The 18557-nt window shown below is 47.7% G+C and overlaps 1 protein-coding gene across 1 annotated transcript; it reads left to right on the top strand.

Annotated features, from left to right (window-relative positions):
* The first annotated feature begins 7022 nt into the window (after positions 1-7022).
* Positions 7023-16531, top strand: LOC135815199 (uncharacterized). Its single transcript, XM_065328460.1, has 5 exons — positions 7023-7630; positions 8324-8391; positions 8715-10872; positions 13032-14175; positions 15261-16531. The coding sequence occupies exons 1-5, from the start codon at positions 7408-7410 to the stop codon at positions 15328-15330; spliced, it is 3663 nt and encodes a 1220-aa protein (XP_065184532.1). The 5' UTR covers positions 7023-7407; the 3' UTR covers positions 15331-16531.
* Positions 16532-18557: the final 2026 nt, after the last annotated feature.

Here is an 18557-nt window from a genome sequence, read left to right as displayed (position 1 = left end):
CTACAGACTAGACAGTGGGTGCAATACGCTCTCTATCTGAAGACGTGAACCATTAATTTTTTTGGAAAAGTTATACGTACACCTGAAACGTAATGAAGTACAGGAATAGAGAGAGTGACTACAATACGCTCTCGACCTGATAATTATAGTGATAACGTGTTAGAAGGTAACAGGTCTACAGTCCCACCGTACCCTTCCGACACGACTGTAGACCATTACATTTTTTTGACCTGATAACGTGAGTACAAGACACTCTCCACCTGATAACGTGTTAGTAGAAGGTAACTGGCAACATATCAATGGGTTGCCTTACCGTGGTCTAGAGGAGACGTCTTCGCAGCAATATTTTCCCTCCTGCGCATTCAGTCGCCGACGCGACAGCGTTTACTGGGCCGTTCCAGTTGAGGAAGACATTCGATTCATCGGGCCAATTCAGCAACAGGGCTGTGGACACACAGGGGGCAGAGGAGAGACATTGTTAGTGGACAAGAAATATGCAGTGGCAAGTGGCGAGTGCCGCATGGATGTCAAGTTGTCATGCACAATTCAGCTATTACTTACGGTTCAGCTAGTCCTGCCATTGCTCGCTCGTCCTGGTTCCTCCTCGTTCGTCTTCCTGCACGTCTGCACTTCTCCTTCCCCACCGTTGGCTTTGCGGTACGGGGGTGCCGGAACGAATTCCCACCATGTATCCATGTACATGAAGTCCCACCATGTCTTCATGTACATGTCCACGGCCACGTCAGCAGTTTGTATAGTACCGGAAGGAGTTCCCACGATGTCTCCAAAGGCCTAGAGCGGACGTCTTTGCAGCAATTCTTTTCGCCCTGCGCATTCAGTCCGCCGACGATGTCTCCAAAGGCCTAGAGGGGTCTTTGCAGCAATTCTTTTCACCCTGCACATTCACTCCGCCGACACGACAGCGTTTACGGGGCCGTTCCAGGTGCAAAAGGTCCACGTCAGCAGTTCTCAACTATTTCGCGTACGGGATAGTCGCCGCGACAGCGTTTAAGGGGTCGTTCCAGGTGCAAAAGGCATCCATCAATGGCACTTTGCAGTACGGGGTACGGAAAGGGGCCTCCTCGTTCGACTTCGTCAACTTCTGCAGTTCTCCTTCCCGTCAGGGGTACCGAAAGGGGCCTCCTCGCAGTTGTCCTTGCCGTCAGGTCCACGTCATGCAGTTCTCAACTATTTCACGTACGGGATAGTCGTCTTTGTCGTACGCGACATCGGCGTTTACCGAGTGTCATTGGCACAAAGCAGACCGTTGACGGGGTCACGTGTCAAAAAAGTATCAACAACGTGTCGACTACGTGTCGACCACGTGTATAGCGGTACACTCAGCGGTACACTAATTCTCGTGCCATTCTCGTGTCACAAAACTGGAACATCGAGTACCAGTATGGAAAGGCTTCAGACAGGAAGCCTTTCCAATTTACATGTACTAAAAATATATATTAAAAAAAAAAAATCCGCCCGCCCGCCCGTAAAAAAAATGTCCATGTTAGTCGAACCACACACCTTCTTTAGTTTGGCCTAATAATATTAATACAATAATTATTATGTATGTGTAGTCCGCGATATTCATGTTAAAACAAAATGGCGTCACGATTTATTGAAAGTAGGTACGACTACGAGTGTTCAAAACCATTTGAACTTCATACTGTTCGTCTTCTTTTTGACTTGCTCTCTTTCCATCGTCCTTAGCTTTTGTTTGTTGTGAGCTGTTTTGGCTTTCTCCTGTACCTCTGGGGGATGCCAAGTGATGGTTTTGAGAGGCTGGTGATGGCTGTGAGCGAGAGTTTGCCGATCGGCGTCGTCCTCGCTGTAGCGATGAAAATACTAGTTACTGCGCACTTGGCAGATATCACAACACGTCGGAGCGTCCAGGAGCAAAGGAATCTTGGGTTTTCACTGGAATCTAGTTCCTCCAGCATCGTGTAGCCCACCGTCGGTGAATGGCCGTCCAGAAAGGTCGAACCTGGTCTTCTGCAGCACCTCGCAGTCCTGCGAGGCACACCGTGTACGCCTGCCATGTATTGTACAAATAAAACTCATGCAGTAGTGGACTCTACAGTGATGAGTCTCAGCCTGTATGCTGCAAAAGACACAGGAAATGTGACTGGTGTCTGTACACTCAGTGACTGGACGCCAACACCCCAGTCTTCTCCTGCAGGATCTGTTTGACATTGACATTATGCAGTAGGTCGGCATTGACCTGGTTTGGCAGCTATCATATCTCCCGGCGTTATAGTATCTGCCTGGTTGGATGTAGCAGGTTGGCGTTTGCTCGTCGTCCAGTCCGGAATTTTCTTGTAACTCACGGTGGACGGTACGCGCAGGGTTTGTGATCATCCCTGTTCACTTCAATATTATCAAATACAACGTTCCCTTTGTCACTCATCTTATCCTAAGTACTGAATTTGCTGACAATATTGCACCACACTTTTCACAACCTACCGCCACTGCTGGCGGTGGCGACTGGTTCGTCAATGGCGGTGACCAGGCTGACTGACTAGCTTCGAAACAGCGGCCTCGTTGTCAACCCCGCGACAGCCTAAAGGTTGATTTTATCGATCCAGCCTCAGCGCCATGTTGACGATGCCCTAGTGACTGTGTGTCATGGATTGCCTTGCCATCAGCGGTCATTGCCGTCTACCTTGGTGCAGCCCTCAACAACTGGCTCAGCCCATGGGAGTCTCAAGTGGACAAAGTTGTTGCCAAAGTAGCTCAGAAGATTGGTGCATCGTGGTGTAGGTGAGCACATAACTAAGACTTCCCAGCGCCTATTTGTCCAGGCTGCGATACTATGTGACATGCTGTACTCCACATTCTTTTCAGCACTGCAAGGCCGGCAGCTGGACCGACTGCAGGGGCCGCGCACATGCAGGCCGCCTGTTGCCAGTGCAGCATTCTGGAGCGTTTCTTCCTTCTGAGATCCGTGGAATAATAACTTTCTTTGCTTCAAAGCAAGTTGCTTACCTTTCTGTTGTGCTCCCAGTGTCCTTACAGCAATAACCTACAGCAATGTTTTATTTTCCTTTCCATTCCCCAACCAATGAATACTACAATGTCGATTCTATTTCTGAATACTTTAGTGTGTGCCCGCGCACGCACGTGTGTGTGTGTATACCTCACTCGCCACTCGAAGTTCTTTCAGGACATGCCATCATCTGCGGATGGGCATTCAATGATTGTATTGTGTGTGTGTTTCATTCAGAATCAGATCCGCTATCGTTGCTATAAGAGAAAATCTGTGGGTTCACATCCAGTGCATTTGTAGATTTGCGTGCTTTTCTCGCCACGGGTGCATACATGGGACATTGTGTGTGTGTGTGTGTGCGTCTGTGTGTATGGGGATATTGTCTGTATCGGCTTTTGGTACTAATGTTCAGGTCTGTGCTTGCATGTGTGAACATGAAATTGTTCGGTTCTGTGCATGCTATTGCTATGTTGTATATTATTGTATGTATGTGTGCATTTCCACGAACAGTGTAGATGAGCGTGGAGAGTGCATTCATCCCTCATCAACCACTTCCCCTTGGGCTTACGAGAGTGTTTTCTGCGTACCTCTCATTTTTGTTTGTTTCTCTCTGATACTGTATTGATGCCGGTACCTGTACCTCGATGTGTTCCTCTATCTGCAGTCGCCTTTATCCTTCGGTCAAGTTAACGTTTATTGTGCTCTATTGTGCGAATCAAAATAAACAATAATAACACAAGTCATGCTAGAGTGACGACATGTGCGTGTAGTAGGGTTGATGCGATGGGACGTAATAATTAGGTGGAACAGAACACACATTGGGCAGATTGATTGGGCATCATTGATTGTGCTCAGTCTAAACAGTGAACATAATAATTATCTCCAGTGACAGACTGTAGCGGCTAGCCTCCAATAGGTAGCTGGCACTAGTCGCTACTGCTTGTTTGACAGGTGCCGCCAGAACCCCTGTTGTCACTTGTGTCATGCTATAAATACACATGCCCTATTCTGGGGCATACTGAGGTACTTTGATTTTGTTGACTGCATGTAGACAGCATCCAATAGTAGTACTCGTAGACCTTGGCTCTTTGTAGGTCAACCACCATCGCATGGATCGATCGGTGACTATGCACTTGGAGGTTGGAATGGCCTGCTCTGAACAGATCTTGCCATGGCCCAGGGAGTGAACTCGCTTGCTCGACTATCCCGGTTTTAGTTAACCAGCATGAGTGGTGCAATTTGTCCATACCATGTTGCGAGCTCACAGTTGTTTGGGCAGGTTTTGAGCTGCACCACGAAACAAAGCGAAATAACGGCGTGACTGTAGAGCAAGGAAGCGGCGAGACGGCACTTCCAGGACCGTCGGAGACAGGCAGTAGAGATGTGTTCACAGCACGAGCAACCTCTCAAACCCTGCCGGTACTCCACAGTTACAAGAAAATGTCGGACTGGACGACGCGCCAATGCAAACCTGCTACATCCACCCAGGCAGATAGCTGCCAAACCAGGCCAATGTCGACCCACTGCATACCGGTATGTCAATGTCAAACAGATCCTGCAGGAGAAGACTGGGATGATATTGGCGTCCAGTGTACGGACACCAGTCACATTTCCTGATTTTTATTTGTAGAATACATGACAGGCGTATTCAGTGTGCCTCGCAGGACTGCGAGATGCTGCAGAAGACCAGGTTCGACCTTTCTGGACGGCCATTCACCGACGGTGGGCTACACGATGCTGGAGGAACTAGATTCCAGTGAAAACCCAAGATTCCTTTGCTCCTGGACGCTCCGACGTGTTGTGATATCTGCCAGGTGCGCAGTAACTAGTATTTTCATCGCTATAGCGAGGACGACGCCGATCGGCAAACTCTCGCTCACAGCCATCACCAGCCTCTCAAAAACCATCACTTGGCATCCCCCAGAGGTATAGGAGAAAGCCAAAACAGCTCTCAACAAACAAAAGCTAAGGACGATGGAAAGAGAGCATGTCAAAAAGAAGACGAACAGTATTAGTTCAAATGGTTTTGAACACTCGTAGACCCGGGTGCTCGAATCAGAAGCGACACCCGCCGCGTCAAGTAAAGTCGGCGCGAGCTCCGGTGTGGGGAGCAAACCCTTTCTTACAAACAATTATCGCCGAAGTCGCAACCACTACTTCGTACTGTTATGCCCAGCGCGGGCTTGCGACTAGTTGGTTTGGAGGTGACAGCGTTGCGAATGACCGAGGGTCCTCGACGTCTGTCTCACCGTCCAGGAGCGACACTGACTCACGCTGCTATCTGGTGTTCACGAGGTGTTTGTCGCGCTGGAAACGGAGCGTCTCTGTAAGTTTGTATCCCTGGTGATGTTTGTGCCTGGAGAGCACTATACTAGTCTATATAAGTGGTGCTCTTCAGGCACAATCTTCCTCAGCCTACTCAAGCTCAACTGATGAGGGGCGAATTCCCCGAAACACTGTGTATTGAGCAGGGAGTGGTGCTTTCTTGCAGGTTTGCCGAGTCTAAGGTTCGATGGACTTCTCGTGTGCTCTGGATGGCAGTCGTGAGTCAGTCAAGTGTCAAGTAAAGTCGGCGGAATAGCGCGAGCTCCGGTGTGGGGAGCAAACCCTTTCTTACTTTTAATTATGCTGTTATAAAAATGTTCTATTTTTGTACACAGTACCCTCAGTTCCGATACTATTCACTGATGAGCGGAACACGAAAATCGATTTTGAATAACATAAAAAATCCTTAAAAATTCCGTGAACTCGTTGTTGTCTGGCCATGTCTGCATCTATTATACTCCTAATTGCACTAATATGATTATAATAATAATAATAAGGCCATGGTAAAAAATAAAGTTGATTCTCAGGTCATGAGCCTGTGAAAATCGGTGCGAGCGAGCGATTTTTTATTTTAATTCCCACAATTTTTTTATTTCCAAAGATAGGGTCACACATGTGTACGTCACAGGTTCATAATTAATTTATAATTATTTTATTATTCAGGCCAGGGAGTAGAAAAATACCGGTATTTTACTACTCCCGGATTCATGCCTTTCGCATTGACCGTTTTCATGCACGCATATGCATGCATAGAAATAAAAAAAATCGTCGGTGCGCCGCCAAAAATCGATGCACGCGTACTTGAGAATCAAAGGTATTTTTTACCATGGCCTAATAATAACTTTATTAGGATGACCCAATTATGTAGGTAGCATGCACAGTGCTGCGTGGTAACTATAATACACTAATAAAACAAGTGAAATTCAGTCCAAGCAACTTTTAAAATGTGTGTTTTTTTTGTTTTGTTTTAAAGCTAGTCAGAAGCCTCAGGCTCATGGCTCAGGCCGCATGCGCAGGCTACATTGTAGGCATCAGACATGCCTCCGCAACGACAACCGCAACCGGATCTCGCGCGCTGGAGGAGTACAGTGCGTGAGTTTATTCAAGTAATTCCAACGGTTTTTTGCTCAGAATCTCGGGAATCTAGATAACTCTAGTACAATTCGATTTTTTCCTTTTGTTTTTTAAACGAATCATCCTCGGGTCGCGACCTCATGACCTCCTTGCCCCCCTGGTTTCTAAACGGATCAACCATCTTACCTCGGGCCGCGACCCCGTGACCTCTTCCGAAAACTCACGTCATTTCAGCACGCGCAGCGCTCAGCGCACAACTCCAACACGGTCACGAGCACCAGTCAACCGACTTCCAATGGCATAAAATCGTAGCGCCGTGGCCCGTACACATGGTACAGGGTCAGGGGTCGCTAGCGTTGGGTAAAAGACGTGGATCTACACTACACTGCACTACAGACCGTCGACTCATGCATGCTGCTCAGCAGTCCAGTCCTGCAATCGCTGCATCGAAAGTCTTTCTCTCTCTGCCGCTTCATGCATGCGATACCGGTACCGGTATGCAGCGTCAGTTCGGCATGGTTCGTGTAGTATGACTTTCGATTAGGCAGTAGATCTATGCACATAGTCATTACATACATGATACCAGCGACTCTCTGCTTTAGCTTTCGATCAAAATCGGTGCAGCGGCAGAAATAACAGGTCTTTCGATCAGATCATAGCCCACATTAGTTTCTTCAAACATTGTACTTTTGTAGTTTGAGTGAGTTGTAGTTCTTGACCTGAACGGAAGAGTGCAGTTTGTAGATCTACGACCAGCTAGAAACTTAGTAGATCTAGTAGATCTAGTGGTAGTTACATAGAGATCCACGGACTCAGTGGTTGAAATAATTTTATGACCGTGACTCTGTGACAGCAGGTGGCTGTTTTGAACACCGACTAGAAAAAGTAAAAGACTTGTGTTCTTGCAATGGTTTGCTCTAGCCGGTGCAAGTGAGTTGTAGGCAGTGATATTACTGGATGCCGGACCGTGTTGACGTTCTGATCAGTGTGAACAGCCTGTACTGGTGGTATCGCCAGGGAACTTGATGGCGAGTCCGATGGACGAGGACGTGGACGCGTCCAGATACCCAGCCATTTTAGTGTCTGGCTATCGTGCTCCCGAAGGCTGGCCGGACGGCGACGATGTGGAGTCCACTCAGAATAGGATAACGGTGCACTTTCAGAAGCGGAGGAATGGTGGCGGGGAGGTGGTCGAGACGAAGCTCCTGTCTGCTGATGTAGCGCGTGTTGCATTTGAAGAGCCGACTGGTGAGTGAGTCGTGCGATCGTGGACGGACCTAGTACCTGGTCACAGGTGGACTACTCATGTGCAAGTAGATTTTACTCATTAAAATCAAAGTAATTAGTTCAACAAGCCTGCACTTTAATAGCGACCGCCCACTTCATGTCGACGAGGCACCCCTTTATTCTAGTATTGGAGAGAAAACCCCTACACGGGATCCTGATGATGGCTCCTGGCCGAAAATTTGATCGACATACTTGTACTTTGCAGCGAAGAGATCACTTGATTGGAGGATGGTGTGTGTAAAAGTTTAAAGGGGAAGTATACCCTAAAATCAAATTTTCACCAGTTGTAGACTTCGGGGTGCTGAGTCGAATGGTCTCGGTCCGAGGAAGCCGCTGAGACACTCCCTTCCTCCCTCATTCCCCTGCAGGAGGTGTTGACTCGTGACCCGCGCCCAGCCACGTGGCCACGACCACATACGCGGGTTGACCCCGCGGTACTAACTGTCGTTTCCGCTAAGCATTATCGCCTTTGCCATGCTGCCGCCCTCCCTCCTCCCCCCCCCCCCTCACTTCCTCCCTCCCTTTGGCTAGAACAGTGCGTTATCGGGAATGAGTTCATACTCCTGGTGGCTGGACACTTCTCTTCTTTCTGTGGCCCACGTGCGCTTCAAGGTTAACATGAAAAATCACGTGCTGTATCTATGTGTTATGCAGTTGCCCACAGCGTCGTGAACCGTGAGCATACATTAAAGTCGGGAGAGAAGGTCAACGTTGTACCAGAGGTATGGTGTTGATGCATGCCTGATATGTGTTGCTGGGTATTCGTTGGTTGAGTGATATTATTATGTATAGTGACAGTGTTTGCCTTGCCGTGTCTGTGAAATCTCCACAAGGCAATTTTTTTACTTCACGGTACTCTGTTTGTGTGTGTGTGTGTGTGTGTGTGTGTGTGTGTGTGTGTGTGCGTGTGTGTGTGCGTGTGTGTGTGCGTGTGTGTTTGTGTGCGTGTGTGTGTGTGCACGTGTGTGTGCTTGCGTGCTTGTGTGTGCATGTATATGTATGTATCACGGTGTATTGCGGCATGTGTTCCTCTCTGTCTGACCAGGTGATGAGCGCTGGTATTGCGCAGCTTAGCCCGCTGGTCACGCAGCTCTTCAGTGCGAGTGAGCTCGAACTTGCTTGCAAGCGCTTTAACACCAAGCTATGTGGCGCTGCAGAAGTCAGTGGCGCCTGGTCCTGCTTGCAACGGCTCAGTGAACACCTCACTGATTGTGTACGAGCTCATCAGAACAACACTGGGCAGCAGGGAAGAAGCAACACAGTCGCCGCACACCAGGGCAGCCGACATCCAGTGGGAGACAATGTCAGTAGTTCAAGTCACCACACTTCTCACAGTAAAGTCCCAGTCCGCCTTGCTACCACGTTCAACAATGCTCCGCACACCCAAGAGCCAATGGCCAACAAGACGAGTAGCGAGACCATGGCTCGGCACGCAGAGGCCGCCGCGACTATGCGACCTTCACACAGGGCCATCATGGAACCTGAACTGACTAGTACAACCAGTGCAACAAGAGAGGAGGACTTGATCCAGTGCTTGACGATCCTTCCACCAGCATACAATGTCATCCGTGTATGCCACAGGGATCAGATTGACAAAATGGTCAAGGAGACCAATTGTGAGATGCGAAGAAATGGTACCGAGATCAACTTTCGTGGGCAAACTAAAGAGGGCCTGCAAGATTGTGTGGAGCAGTTCTTAAACCTGTACCAGGAGAAATTGAGTCTTTTCCACCACCATACGGTGAAAGTTCCAGAAAACACAACCAAAGAGTTGGCCAAAGCATTAGTTGAGTGGTTTCGTGAACAGCATCCGACAGCTGCAATCAGCCTGGCCAAAAGGGAAGTCATTGTGTACGGCTATGAGAAGGACGTGAAGCAGGTTGCAGACGCATTGGAGCAACGGTTCTTGTCGAATGTGCCACTGTCGCAGATGGCAGCTTCCAAGAGCGATGTTGAAGAGCCTTTGTCACACCCCGTGCCCCACAGGGCACTGGGCAGGGGACAAGCTATAAACTCTGCAATAATATCTATGGGTGATCATCCGCAACCTGTCGGTGTTATCTCTGCATCCAGTGGCTCGCAACGCTGTCTTGAGCAGTGTGTTCTGCCAGGAAACATCCTGCTTCAGCTCATGGATGCAGACATCACTACACAACGTGTAGACGCAATTGTGAATGCTGCCAATGACCAATTAAAGCATTACGGTGGTGTAGCTCTGGCCATCTCCAACGCAGGCGGACCAGAGATTCAGAAGGACAGCGACAGGTTGGTGTATAAACAACGGAGGAGGATCCAGGATGGTGAGGCGGTGTGGACTAAGGCAGGACGCCTTCCCTGCCATTTTGTCATTCACGCCGTCGGCCCCATGTGGAAGCCGTACAACCAGCTTGTCTGTGAGCAATCTCTGGCTGAGGCGTGTTGTAGTTCCTTGCAGCTTGCATGCCAGTTAAAATGCCAGACTATCGCACTCCCGGCCATAAGCTGTGGCATCTTCGGAATGCCCGTTCAAGTCTGTGCCAGAGTAATGCTGGCCGCTATCAATGGCTTCTTTGCTCAATCTGTCAACCACGGCACGAGTCTGAAAGAGGTACGCCTTGTTCTGTTTGAGCAGCGCACAATACAGGCGTTTTGCAGCGAATTCAAGGTTACATTCAAGCCGCCGATGAGTCACGAGAGCAGCAGGCCCCTAGTGCATGAAACATCGCCGTATGGAGCGCCACCACCTGGGCCTGCAGATGCTACATCCTGTGACCAGCGCAATGCACCGTACGAAGCAAGCTCGCGCTGTGCTGATGTGCGTACCGCTTCAATCTCAGGTGATGGGGATCATAAGGAGTGGCCATCGCTCTCTGAGAGCAAGCCAGGTGGTCATCCGAACTCACGTTACGAAGCAGACGCTTCTCACGGTCATCAAATGAAGCAGTCCCATGGTAGGAGCAGCAGCAGCACGAGAAAGACATCATCCAGTGGCGAGCTTGCAGGTGACCCCAAAAGAAAGTGCTCCACAGATCCGCCCGGTCTGCAGATTGAGGCCTCAGGAAGTGATCGCTCTGTGACCATTGTCACTACACAGCCATCTGGTGGAGCCAAGCTGCCCGCAACAACTGATGCCATGGAATCGGGTTCAACTACTCGAAGTGTCAGTACTGGTGGAGAAAGTCGCCCACTTGCAAGCGTGAAGAACCATGGCAGAAATCATTCAGGTAAAGGAAAGCATTTGTTAGCGGTAAAGGGGTTAACAGTAGATGAATCAACAATTGTAGTTTTCCGTGGCAGCATGTTTCCACAACTGACTTCTAATCCGAGCGTGCCCATTCAGTTTCTGCATGACTCAGAGCGGGGAAAGAGCTTGGAGACATGTCCTCCTGGACCGAACAAAGTCCAGTACGTAAACAAATATTTAAAAAACTGCACACAGGTTCGCGTACAGCCGGAGCGGGTCAAGAACCGCCTTTCTGCTTCTGTGAGACGCCACCATCCCATGATCAGGTGGTAGATGCGGCTCCTAAGCGGTGGGGGCGGACAGATCAGATCCACCAACCAGACCGGGACAACGGCCAATACCCCATTCGCAATATCCATGTTTTCCTCGTGCCAGGCCACGAGTTCCCAATTCGCTATGGGTCGCAGCACAGCTTGAAAAATCCTTTCAAGCTTCCAACCAGGTCTTGAACCGGGTACCTCTCGTTTCTCAATTAGATCAACCCACTGTGTCTGCCAGTGTGTAAACACAGTTGAAAATTACGTACAAACATCACTAGTCTAATAGGTGTAGAGGGTAATACTGTACAGTGGATTGATGTTTGATTGGTGTGGGAACTGGAAACTACACATACCGTATTATGTCTATTACAAGCGCAGTTTCTTGTAGAAGCCCAGTCTCTAGTATAAGCGCACTGCAAGAGGGCTTCGAAGATATAATATACAAGCGCAGTCTCCAATATAAGCGCATGGCTTATACCGGTAATGGAGAACTGTATGGATCATGTCCATGCACGTTTGACGTCACACAGTATCACATAAACACATGCTGTGGTAATCGTCTGTGATCCCGAGATCTACTTCTTCCTCCGTTAAGAAAAACTTCGTGATGGATTTTTGAGGGACTGCTTTGCGCACAAACTTCCGTGAAATGAGTCGTGATCAGTTTCTCGGCCTTCCCTGGCATGCCATGAAAGAGGTATGATGCGAGGAAAGTGACCTTTCACAACAAGCCGAGCGGAATCGATGGTTGCACTGTGGCAACATAGGTGATGACAGCCATGGCGAGCGAAACTGAAATACCACTTCTCCGAGGGATAATGTACTGCTTGGCCTCTGCTACTCTAGCACTGAGTTTGAGAGTGATAGAGACTGATGGAACGGAGCAGCGAGCCCACACACTGAGCGAGTGAACAAGGAGCTGCTCCGATCGCACGGCGCAATGAAATAAATTTGAATCCAAGTTCTTGTTCAACCTGCGCAAAGCCCAGATTCGAATGCTGATGACCATGCATACTTTCAGAAGTCTGCAGTCCGACGCGAGTCTCGTGGCTAAGGAAAGTCGACTGGACTTGCTAGTCGCTGCCGTTCAGTGCTGGCAAGAGTATCCATCAGAGAAAATGGAATCCATTTGGCTGTGCCTTTACTCCTCGTTTCGCGGAGTTCTGGAGAGCGGAGATGAAACCAGGGAGTCGTAAAATATTTTTACAACGCTGTGGTGGAAACAAGTAATCGCCATCGCGGCGAACCACGCAGCTTGAAAGCCAACTTACTTGAACTACAGCGACATGAAATTCAGCGGAGTGTGATCAAAGAAGCCGAGGCAAGGCTGAAACGAGCTGAACAACGACTCGAGAGAGATGACGACTCATGTGCTGCAGATGACGACAGCGACGCAGGGTCAAAAATGAGTCGAGCGAAAGCAACGCAAACTGAACTCTCTGCTCATTCCGCCAACAGTTTCTCTTGTAAATACGCTGTACATAGGCTGAACTACCTTCGTCCAGTGATTTGCAGTCGATACAAACCGTTCTTGACCTGTTCTAAGCGTTTTCATATCCATCAAAAATTCAAAATCCATCACGAAGTTTTTGTTAACGGAGGAAGAAGTAAATTTCAGACTCAGTGTACCAGGAAGCACAAAACTGCAGTCCCGGTACCTGCTGGGAAGCTTTGTGCTACTGATATAATGAAAAAATAATAGGCAATGTAGAAACCAGTTACCTTGAAGGGCGACAGGAAGGGAAGCGAACGTCAAAGAGGGTGAGTTTGCCCAGCCATGTTAAACCATGGAAACACTACCAGGTGCTGGCCTCGCATGGCTTTGCAATGCCACTGTTGGAAATCACTTCATTTTCTTCTGCATTTTCTCGCAATGCAGGAAAACAACGCACAGGGCGGCTGTGCAACTACCTTGGATGCCAAGCCACTGCTACCCAGCCGCAAAAATGTGGACACCAGTTGTGTGATCAGTGCCATAAAGATACTCCAGGAGATATGTGCTTACCATGCGACTCAGAAGCTTATGCTGGGGACATTGCGAATGCACCTTCCCCTGCAGCCGCAGCAGCCAAACCGGCCGCTGCCATTGACAAGGCCATGACAGATGTATCTCACACTCTGTCATTCATCAAATGTGATGACAACCCACAGCCCAAAGACCAATCCACACGTGATCGCCCAGCAGAAGATGACAAAGATGAAATTGCGCTGGTAACCAGGCATTCTTCAAAGTCTAGTCACCTTGATGGCTCCAAATCCAAGACAGAAAGACATGCTGGAGGAGCAGCAGCATCCGTGCCTACAACTGCGACCACCGTAAGGCAATCATCGTCTTCATCTCGTGGAACACCATCACCAACAACAGCAGAGCCGTCCTCGGTAGCCACATCAGCTTCACAAGCAGTCCATGGAAATCAGCAGGAGCCTACGATTTCGACCACCGTTATACAATCATCGTCTTCATCTCGTGGAACATCTTCAACAACATCAGCAGAGCCGTCCTCGGCAGCCACAGCTTCACAAGCAGGAGCGGCTACTAAAGCCACGCCGGAGTGTCAAGTCTGTCTGGAGGTGATGGAGAAGCCGAAAATGTTGAGATGTGGCCATGTGTTCTGTACGCAGTGCATGACTGGTGTAGAGAAGGCTGGTCACTACCAATGTCCTACATGCCGTCAGCCCTTCAAAGCAGTCCGTGGAAATCAGCCGAAAGGCACCATGAGATTTGATAGGTCATCCAATCATTTGCCAGGCTATCATTGTGGCACTATATGTATCCATTATAACATACCTGGCGGCACACAAACCATTGGTCACCCAAACCCTGGAAAACCATTTTCTGGTGCAAGCCGTGCAGCCTACCTTCCGGACGATAACGAAGGCAACAAGGTCCTGGCATTGCTGAAAAAGGCATTTGATGCACGGCTGACGTTCACTGTGGGGCGATCCGTGACATCGGGACAGGACAATACCGTCACGTGGAATGACATTCACCACAAAACAAGCATGACCGGCGGAGTGTCTGCGTAAGTGTTTGGCTAGGCTGGCCCGCATGGATTTCTGACAGTTCAACTTTCTGTAAAGAAAAGGGGGTTTACAAATAATCTACGTGGAGATAATAATTTTAATATAGCTATGAATAGGATGAAGGCCGCATACATCACGCAACTACGTTACTTGTTTGACATGTATTACTGTGTATTTTATAACAAAAAATATTATTGGGTTTTCAATAATATTTTTTGTTATAAAATACACAGTAATACATGTCAAACAAGTAACGTAGTTGCGTGATGTCTGCGGCCTTCATCCTATTCATAGCTATATTAAAAGGGGGTTGTCAACTGATACAATTATTACTTAGTAATAATTTTCGACATCACAAATAAAGAATTTTTTCATCCAGCGCAACCGCCGAGTGTCAATAGCAACTGAATAGAGCGGTTGTCAGTTGACAAACCCCCTTTTCTTTATAATGCAGTTGCGTGATGTCCACCACTTTCTTAGTCAACTTTTTGTAGCTCCTCTAAGCTGTCGTCGATTAAAAAATGCATGCTTCTCCTTATCATCTTCAACTAACTTGTTTTAAAGAGTATGCGATCATGAACATTTGATCATGACTGCATGCATGTGTTGATCATTTGATCATGACTGCATGCATGTGTTCATTTGATCATGATTGCATGCATGTGTTCATTTGATCATGACTGCATGCATGTGTTCATTTGATCATGACTGCATGCATGTGTTCATTTGATCATGACTGCATGCATGTGTTCATTTGATCATGACTGCATGCATGTGTTCATTTGATCATGACTGCATGCATGTGTTCATTTGATCATGACTGCATGCATGTGTTCATTTGATCATGATTGCATGCATGTGTTGATCGTCAGCCACAACGCAATATGCAAGACATGGTCACCTATACCTGGTGACTGTAAAGTAGTGAAAACTAAAATAACTCTAAATGAAGTCAATGTATATTGGTTGTAGCTGGGCTTCTTTCATTCTATTATTGTCTCCCATGTCTCTGACACGTAAGAAAAGGAAGCACAGTTGTGAGCAAAATCTTTTTTCCCCTGATGTCGTGTAACCAATTGCTCAGGTTCGGATATCCAGACAAAGGCTACCTGAATCGTGTGCAACAGGAGCTGGCCGCTAAAGGCATCGTGTGATTGTTGGGATAAAACCCTTCTGACCAGCCAGTATTGGCCTTGATGAGGACAGCTTTCCATCACGAGTCCTTGCTCATTGTCCCGGTAACGCTGCCTGCAGCCTTTTGGAGACGGCACTTTACAAATTTGAACATCCCTCTCTCTCTCTCTCTCTCTCTCTCTCTCTCTCTCTCTCTCTCTCTCTCTCTCTTTATCTTATTATTTCTTTTCTATAATTTCCCCATATGAGTTCCTATCAGTTGCTGTGAACACCTTGAGTGGAGAGCGCTTGCTCGAGCGTTGAACCCGGGTTCTTAATCCACCATACCCAGTTCGCAAGGCTGGGCAGGGTTGTGAGCAGGCTTTCATTTCATCTTTTCTTATTATTTCTGCTTTTCATCTCATTACAAAAATTCTGCGCATTTTTCTCCACCTGTGCATAAAATCTAGACTGACAACCTGCTTGTTAAATCATGCACCTGCTTTCAGGCGTAAAGCCCTGTTGTAGAGGTCTCAGTCCTCATTTGTTAGACTTACCTGTCTTTATAAATGTAACTTACTCTCTCTCCTCTCTTTGTGTCATGAATGATGCTGATGGATGGAACCAACATTTTTGAAGTCTATTCGTAGTATTCGTATTCGGCATGTCCATTCCCGTCCAGTGTTACCCACAGACCTGCTTTAGGTAGCAGCTGCATTGCTTGATGCAAGTTGTGATTAGTAGCTGGGTTTGTACAGACATGCCATGCAGCGGACTGGGACTACTCTGTCCAGTGTGTTCCCTTGATAACAGTTTTGTTCCATTCTTTTCAGTTTGAATGTTTGACTGTGAATGTGTCTGTATGGCTGCACTTGTTGTTGGACTATGAGGCTGTGCTCTGCGTGGTTGCAACGTTTAATTTAGTACTAATTAGTAGAAGTAACGTGTTATTGCGGAAACCGCAACAGTTGTTCACCAACATACCCTGCTAGGAGTGCGACTACCCAATCCTATTATGCTGCTACTTCTTGGTTTGTCTGTCTCCGTGATGCTTCGCTTCTATTTCATTTTCTCAGTTCCCACGTGCCATGTTTCATATTACACGGAAGTGATCACCTTTCGGACGTTTTTCTGCAGATGTGTTTCCTTTTTTTTCTATTTTCTAAAGTTATACTACTACTACATGTACTGACTGGATATGAATGACAATAGGCATCTTGACTTGCACTGTATTCATCCCAACACACTGCCCTGTGCTGTGACATACTGTAAAACCGGAAAGTTATAACGATGGCTACCTGGCCACCCATCTGTATGCGCATCTTTACACAGACATCTCAAACCGGGTTCGCGATAACGTTCATTCAAATATTAAAACGTTAGACTTTCCGGTTTTACAGTAACATGCTTTTATCATTGTACAGCATGTGGTCACTGGTGTGGCGGACACTTACCTTCAGTTCTGTACGGAGAGTGCATGTTTACGTGCCAGTTTTACTCTGTCCACCTACGTGCCACAAGTCGCCTAACCGCAAAGCTGATACAGCTAGCTGCAGCAAGAAAAGACCGAGCCGCGTGAATAGCTACATGTACATGTGTGTCTCATTCACCGCATACTGAGTAGTCCGGTACACTGTATTCGATTTTTGTGGGATTCACCCGAGTCAGAATCCCTTGCCCTTGGGGTGAAAGAAAACAAGGTCAGATGTCGAGCTGGAGTAATACGTGACCATTGCTATCCCCACCTGTATATGTGACCAGTCCACAATCATGCTAGATCTTCGCGCACAAGCCAGATATGAATTGAGCCGCGGAGTCTATTTCAGTCCGGCCGCCGGCGGTCAGATAGCCGGGGTTGCACCGTAAGATGATAACTGTATCTCGCATCCGCTATCTGGAGATTTCGAGGGAATTATGTTTAGCGACTGGGTCAACCCTCCAGACCTTGTATGACTGTATAACATAATACAGTCATGTAGTGTTTGTAGGAGGCTGTTTTTTGTTTGTTTTTGGCTTATTCCGGATGTAATGTACTAGTATGTTCCCGGGCGCCACCCTGCTGTGACCCCGGGATAGTCATGATAGTAGCTAGTAGGAAAGCCGTTTTCTGGTGTGAACCAATGACCATGATGACAGTCACGTAACGTTGATCTACAATTCTACTTGACAGGGTTGCTCAATGAAATCCAGTCACGTGCCTCAAGTACGCGCCGGGCGTTGCGCAGCCCTACTTATAGACCTGCGAACACTGGGCTGCGGAAAGGTGCAAGACGCAAACTTGAGTGACGCGACTGGATTTCAATGAGCAGGACTGTACTACACAAGGCAGAGCAGCAGAGACCAATATTGTTATCGTCGATACGATAACGATATTGGTCTCTGCTGTTCTGCCTTGTGTAGTACGCTCTGCCCTTGTTAGGGTATAGAGCACCACTTGCAGCAAGGACCTGAGACACTTTTGTCAATAATATGCCGGAGATTGAGAGTCATGTACATGTACTCCCACCTGCTTACCGCCTTTCTAATTCACCTGCTGAATTTCGATCATCCATTGACTTTCTTAGGGTTCCCTGTAAGAAGGCGATGACGCCTGTTCGGAATTCCCTAGTAAAATAAGAATAATAAAATTTTTTTTTTAAATGTGGATCCACATGATACATACCGTAGTCATTGTACACTGTATATGTACATAATTGTATAAACAGTTCGAGTGGAGCATCAGTTTCACCTCGCAGAACCGCCCACTTCACTTACATTTTCATCCCCAGACGGTCGCTACCTAGGAAATGTGACCATTTGGCTGGTCCCGACGGATTTCCGAGGTTCCACAGAGTCTGTAGATCTCCTACATGTATAAAGTCACACCAAGACGGCAAGAGTGGATAAACAAGACTCTTGTTTATCATGATTCTACTCTTATCTTGCCTGTGTTGGTCACTGGTCATGCTGATCATCATGATCATGACGGTGATACTGATACAGTCACGTCAGTGTCTACACTACAGGGTCAGACTCTACTGACTTGTCCCCATCGCACATGTATGATACATCATGCATGACGTGACATGGCACAAAAATGCTTTTTCATTCAATGGTTGTCCGGAGGATACCTATTTTAAAAGTCCTTGTATCTAGAAATCGGATCAGGGAGCAAGTTGGGGAAGGAAGATGAAGTACTCGTAGTTCTCCGCAAACAGTGCATCAGCAAGAAAGTAACAGCGCAGGCGCTAGTAATCGCTAGAAAGCAACTATCATCGCACTCAATTTT

This window comes from Sycon ciliatum, chromosome 4 (assembly GCF_964019385.1).
Source record: "Sycon ciliatum chromosome 4, ocSycCili1.1, whole genome shotgun sequence".
Taxonomy (NCBI): Eukaryota; Metazoa; Porifera; class Calcarea; order Leucosolenida; family Sycettidae; genus Sycon; species Sycon ciliatum.
This window is presented reverse-complemented; position numbering and strand designations above follow the sequence as displayed.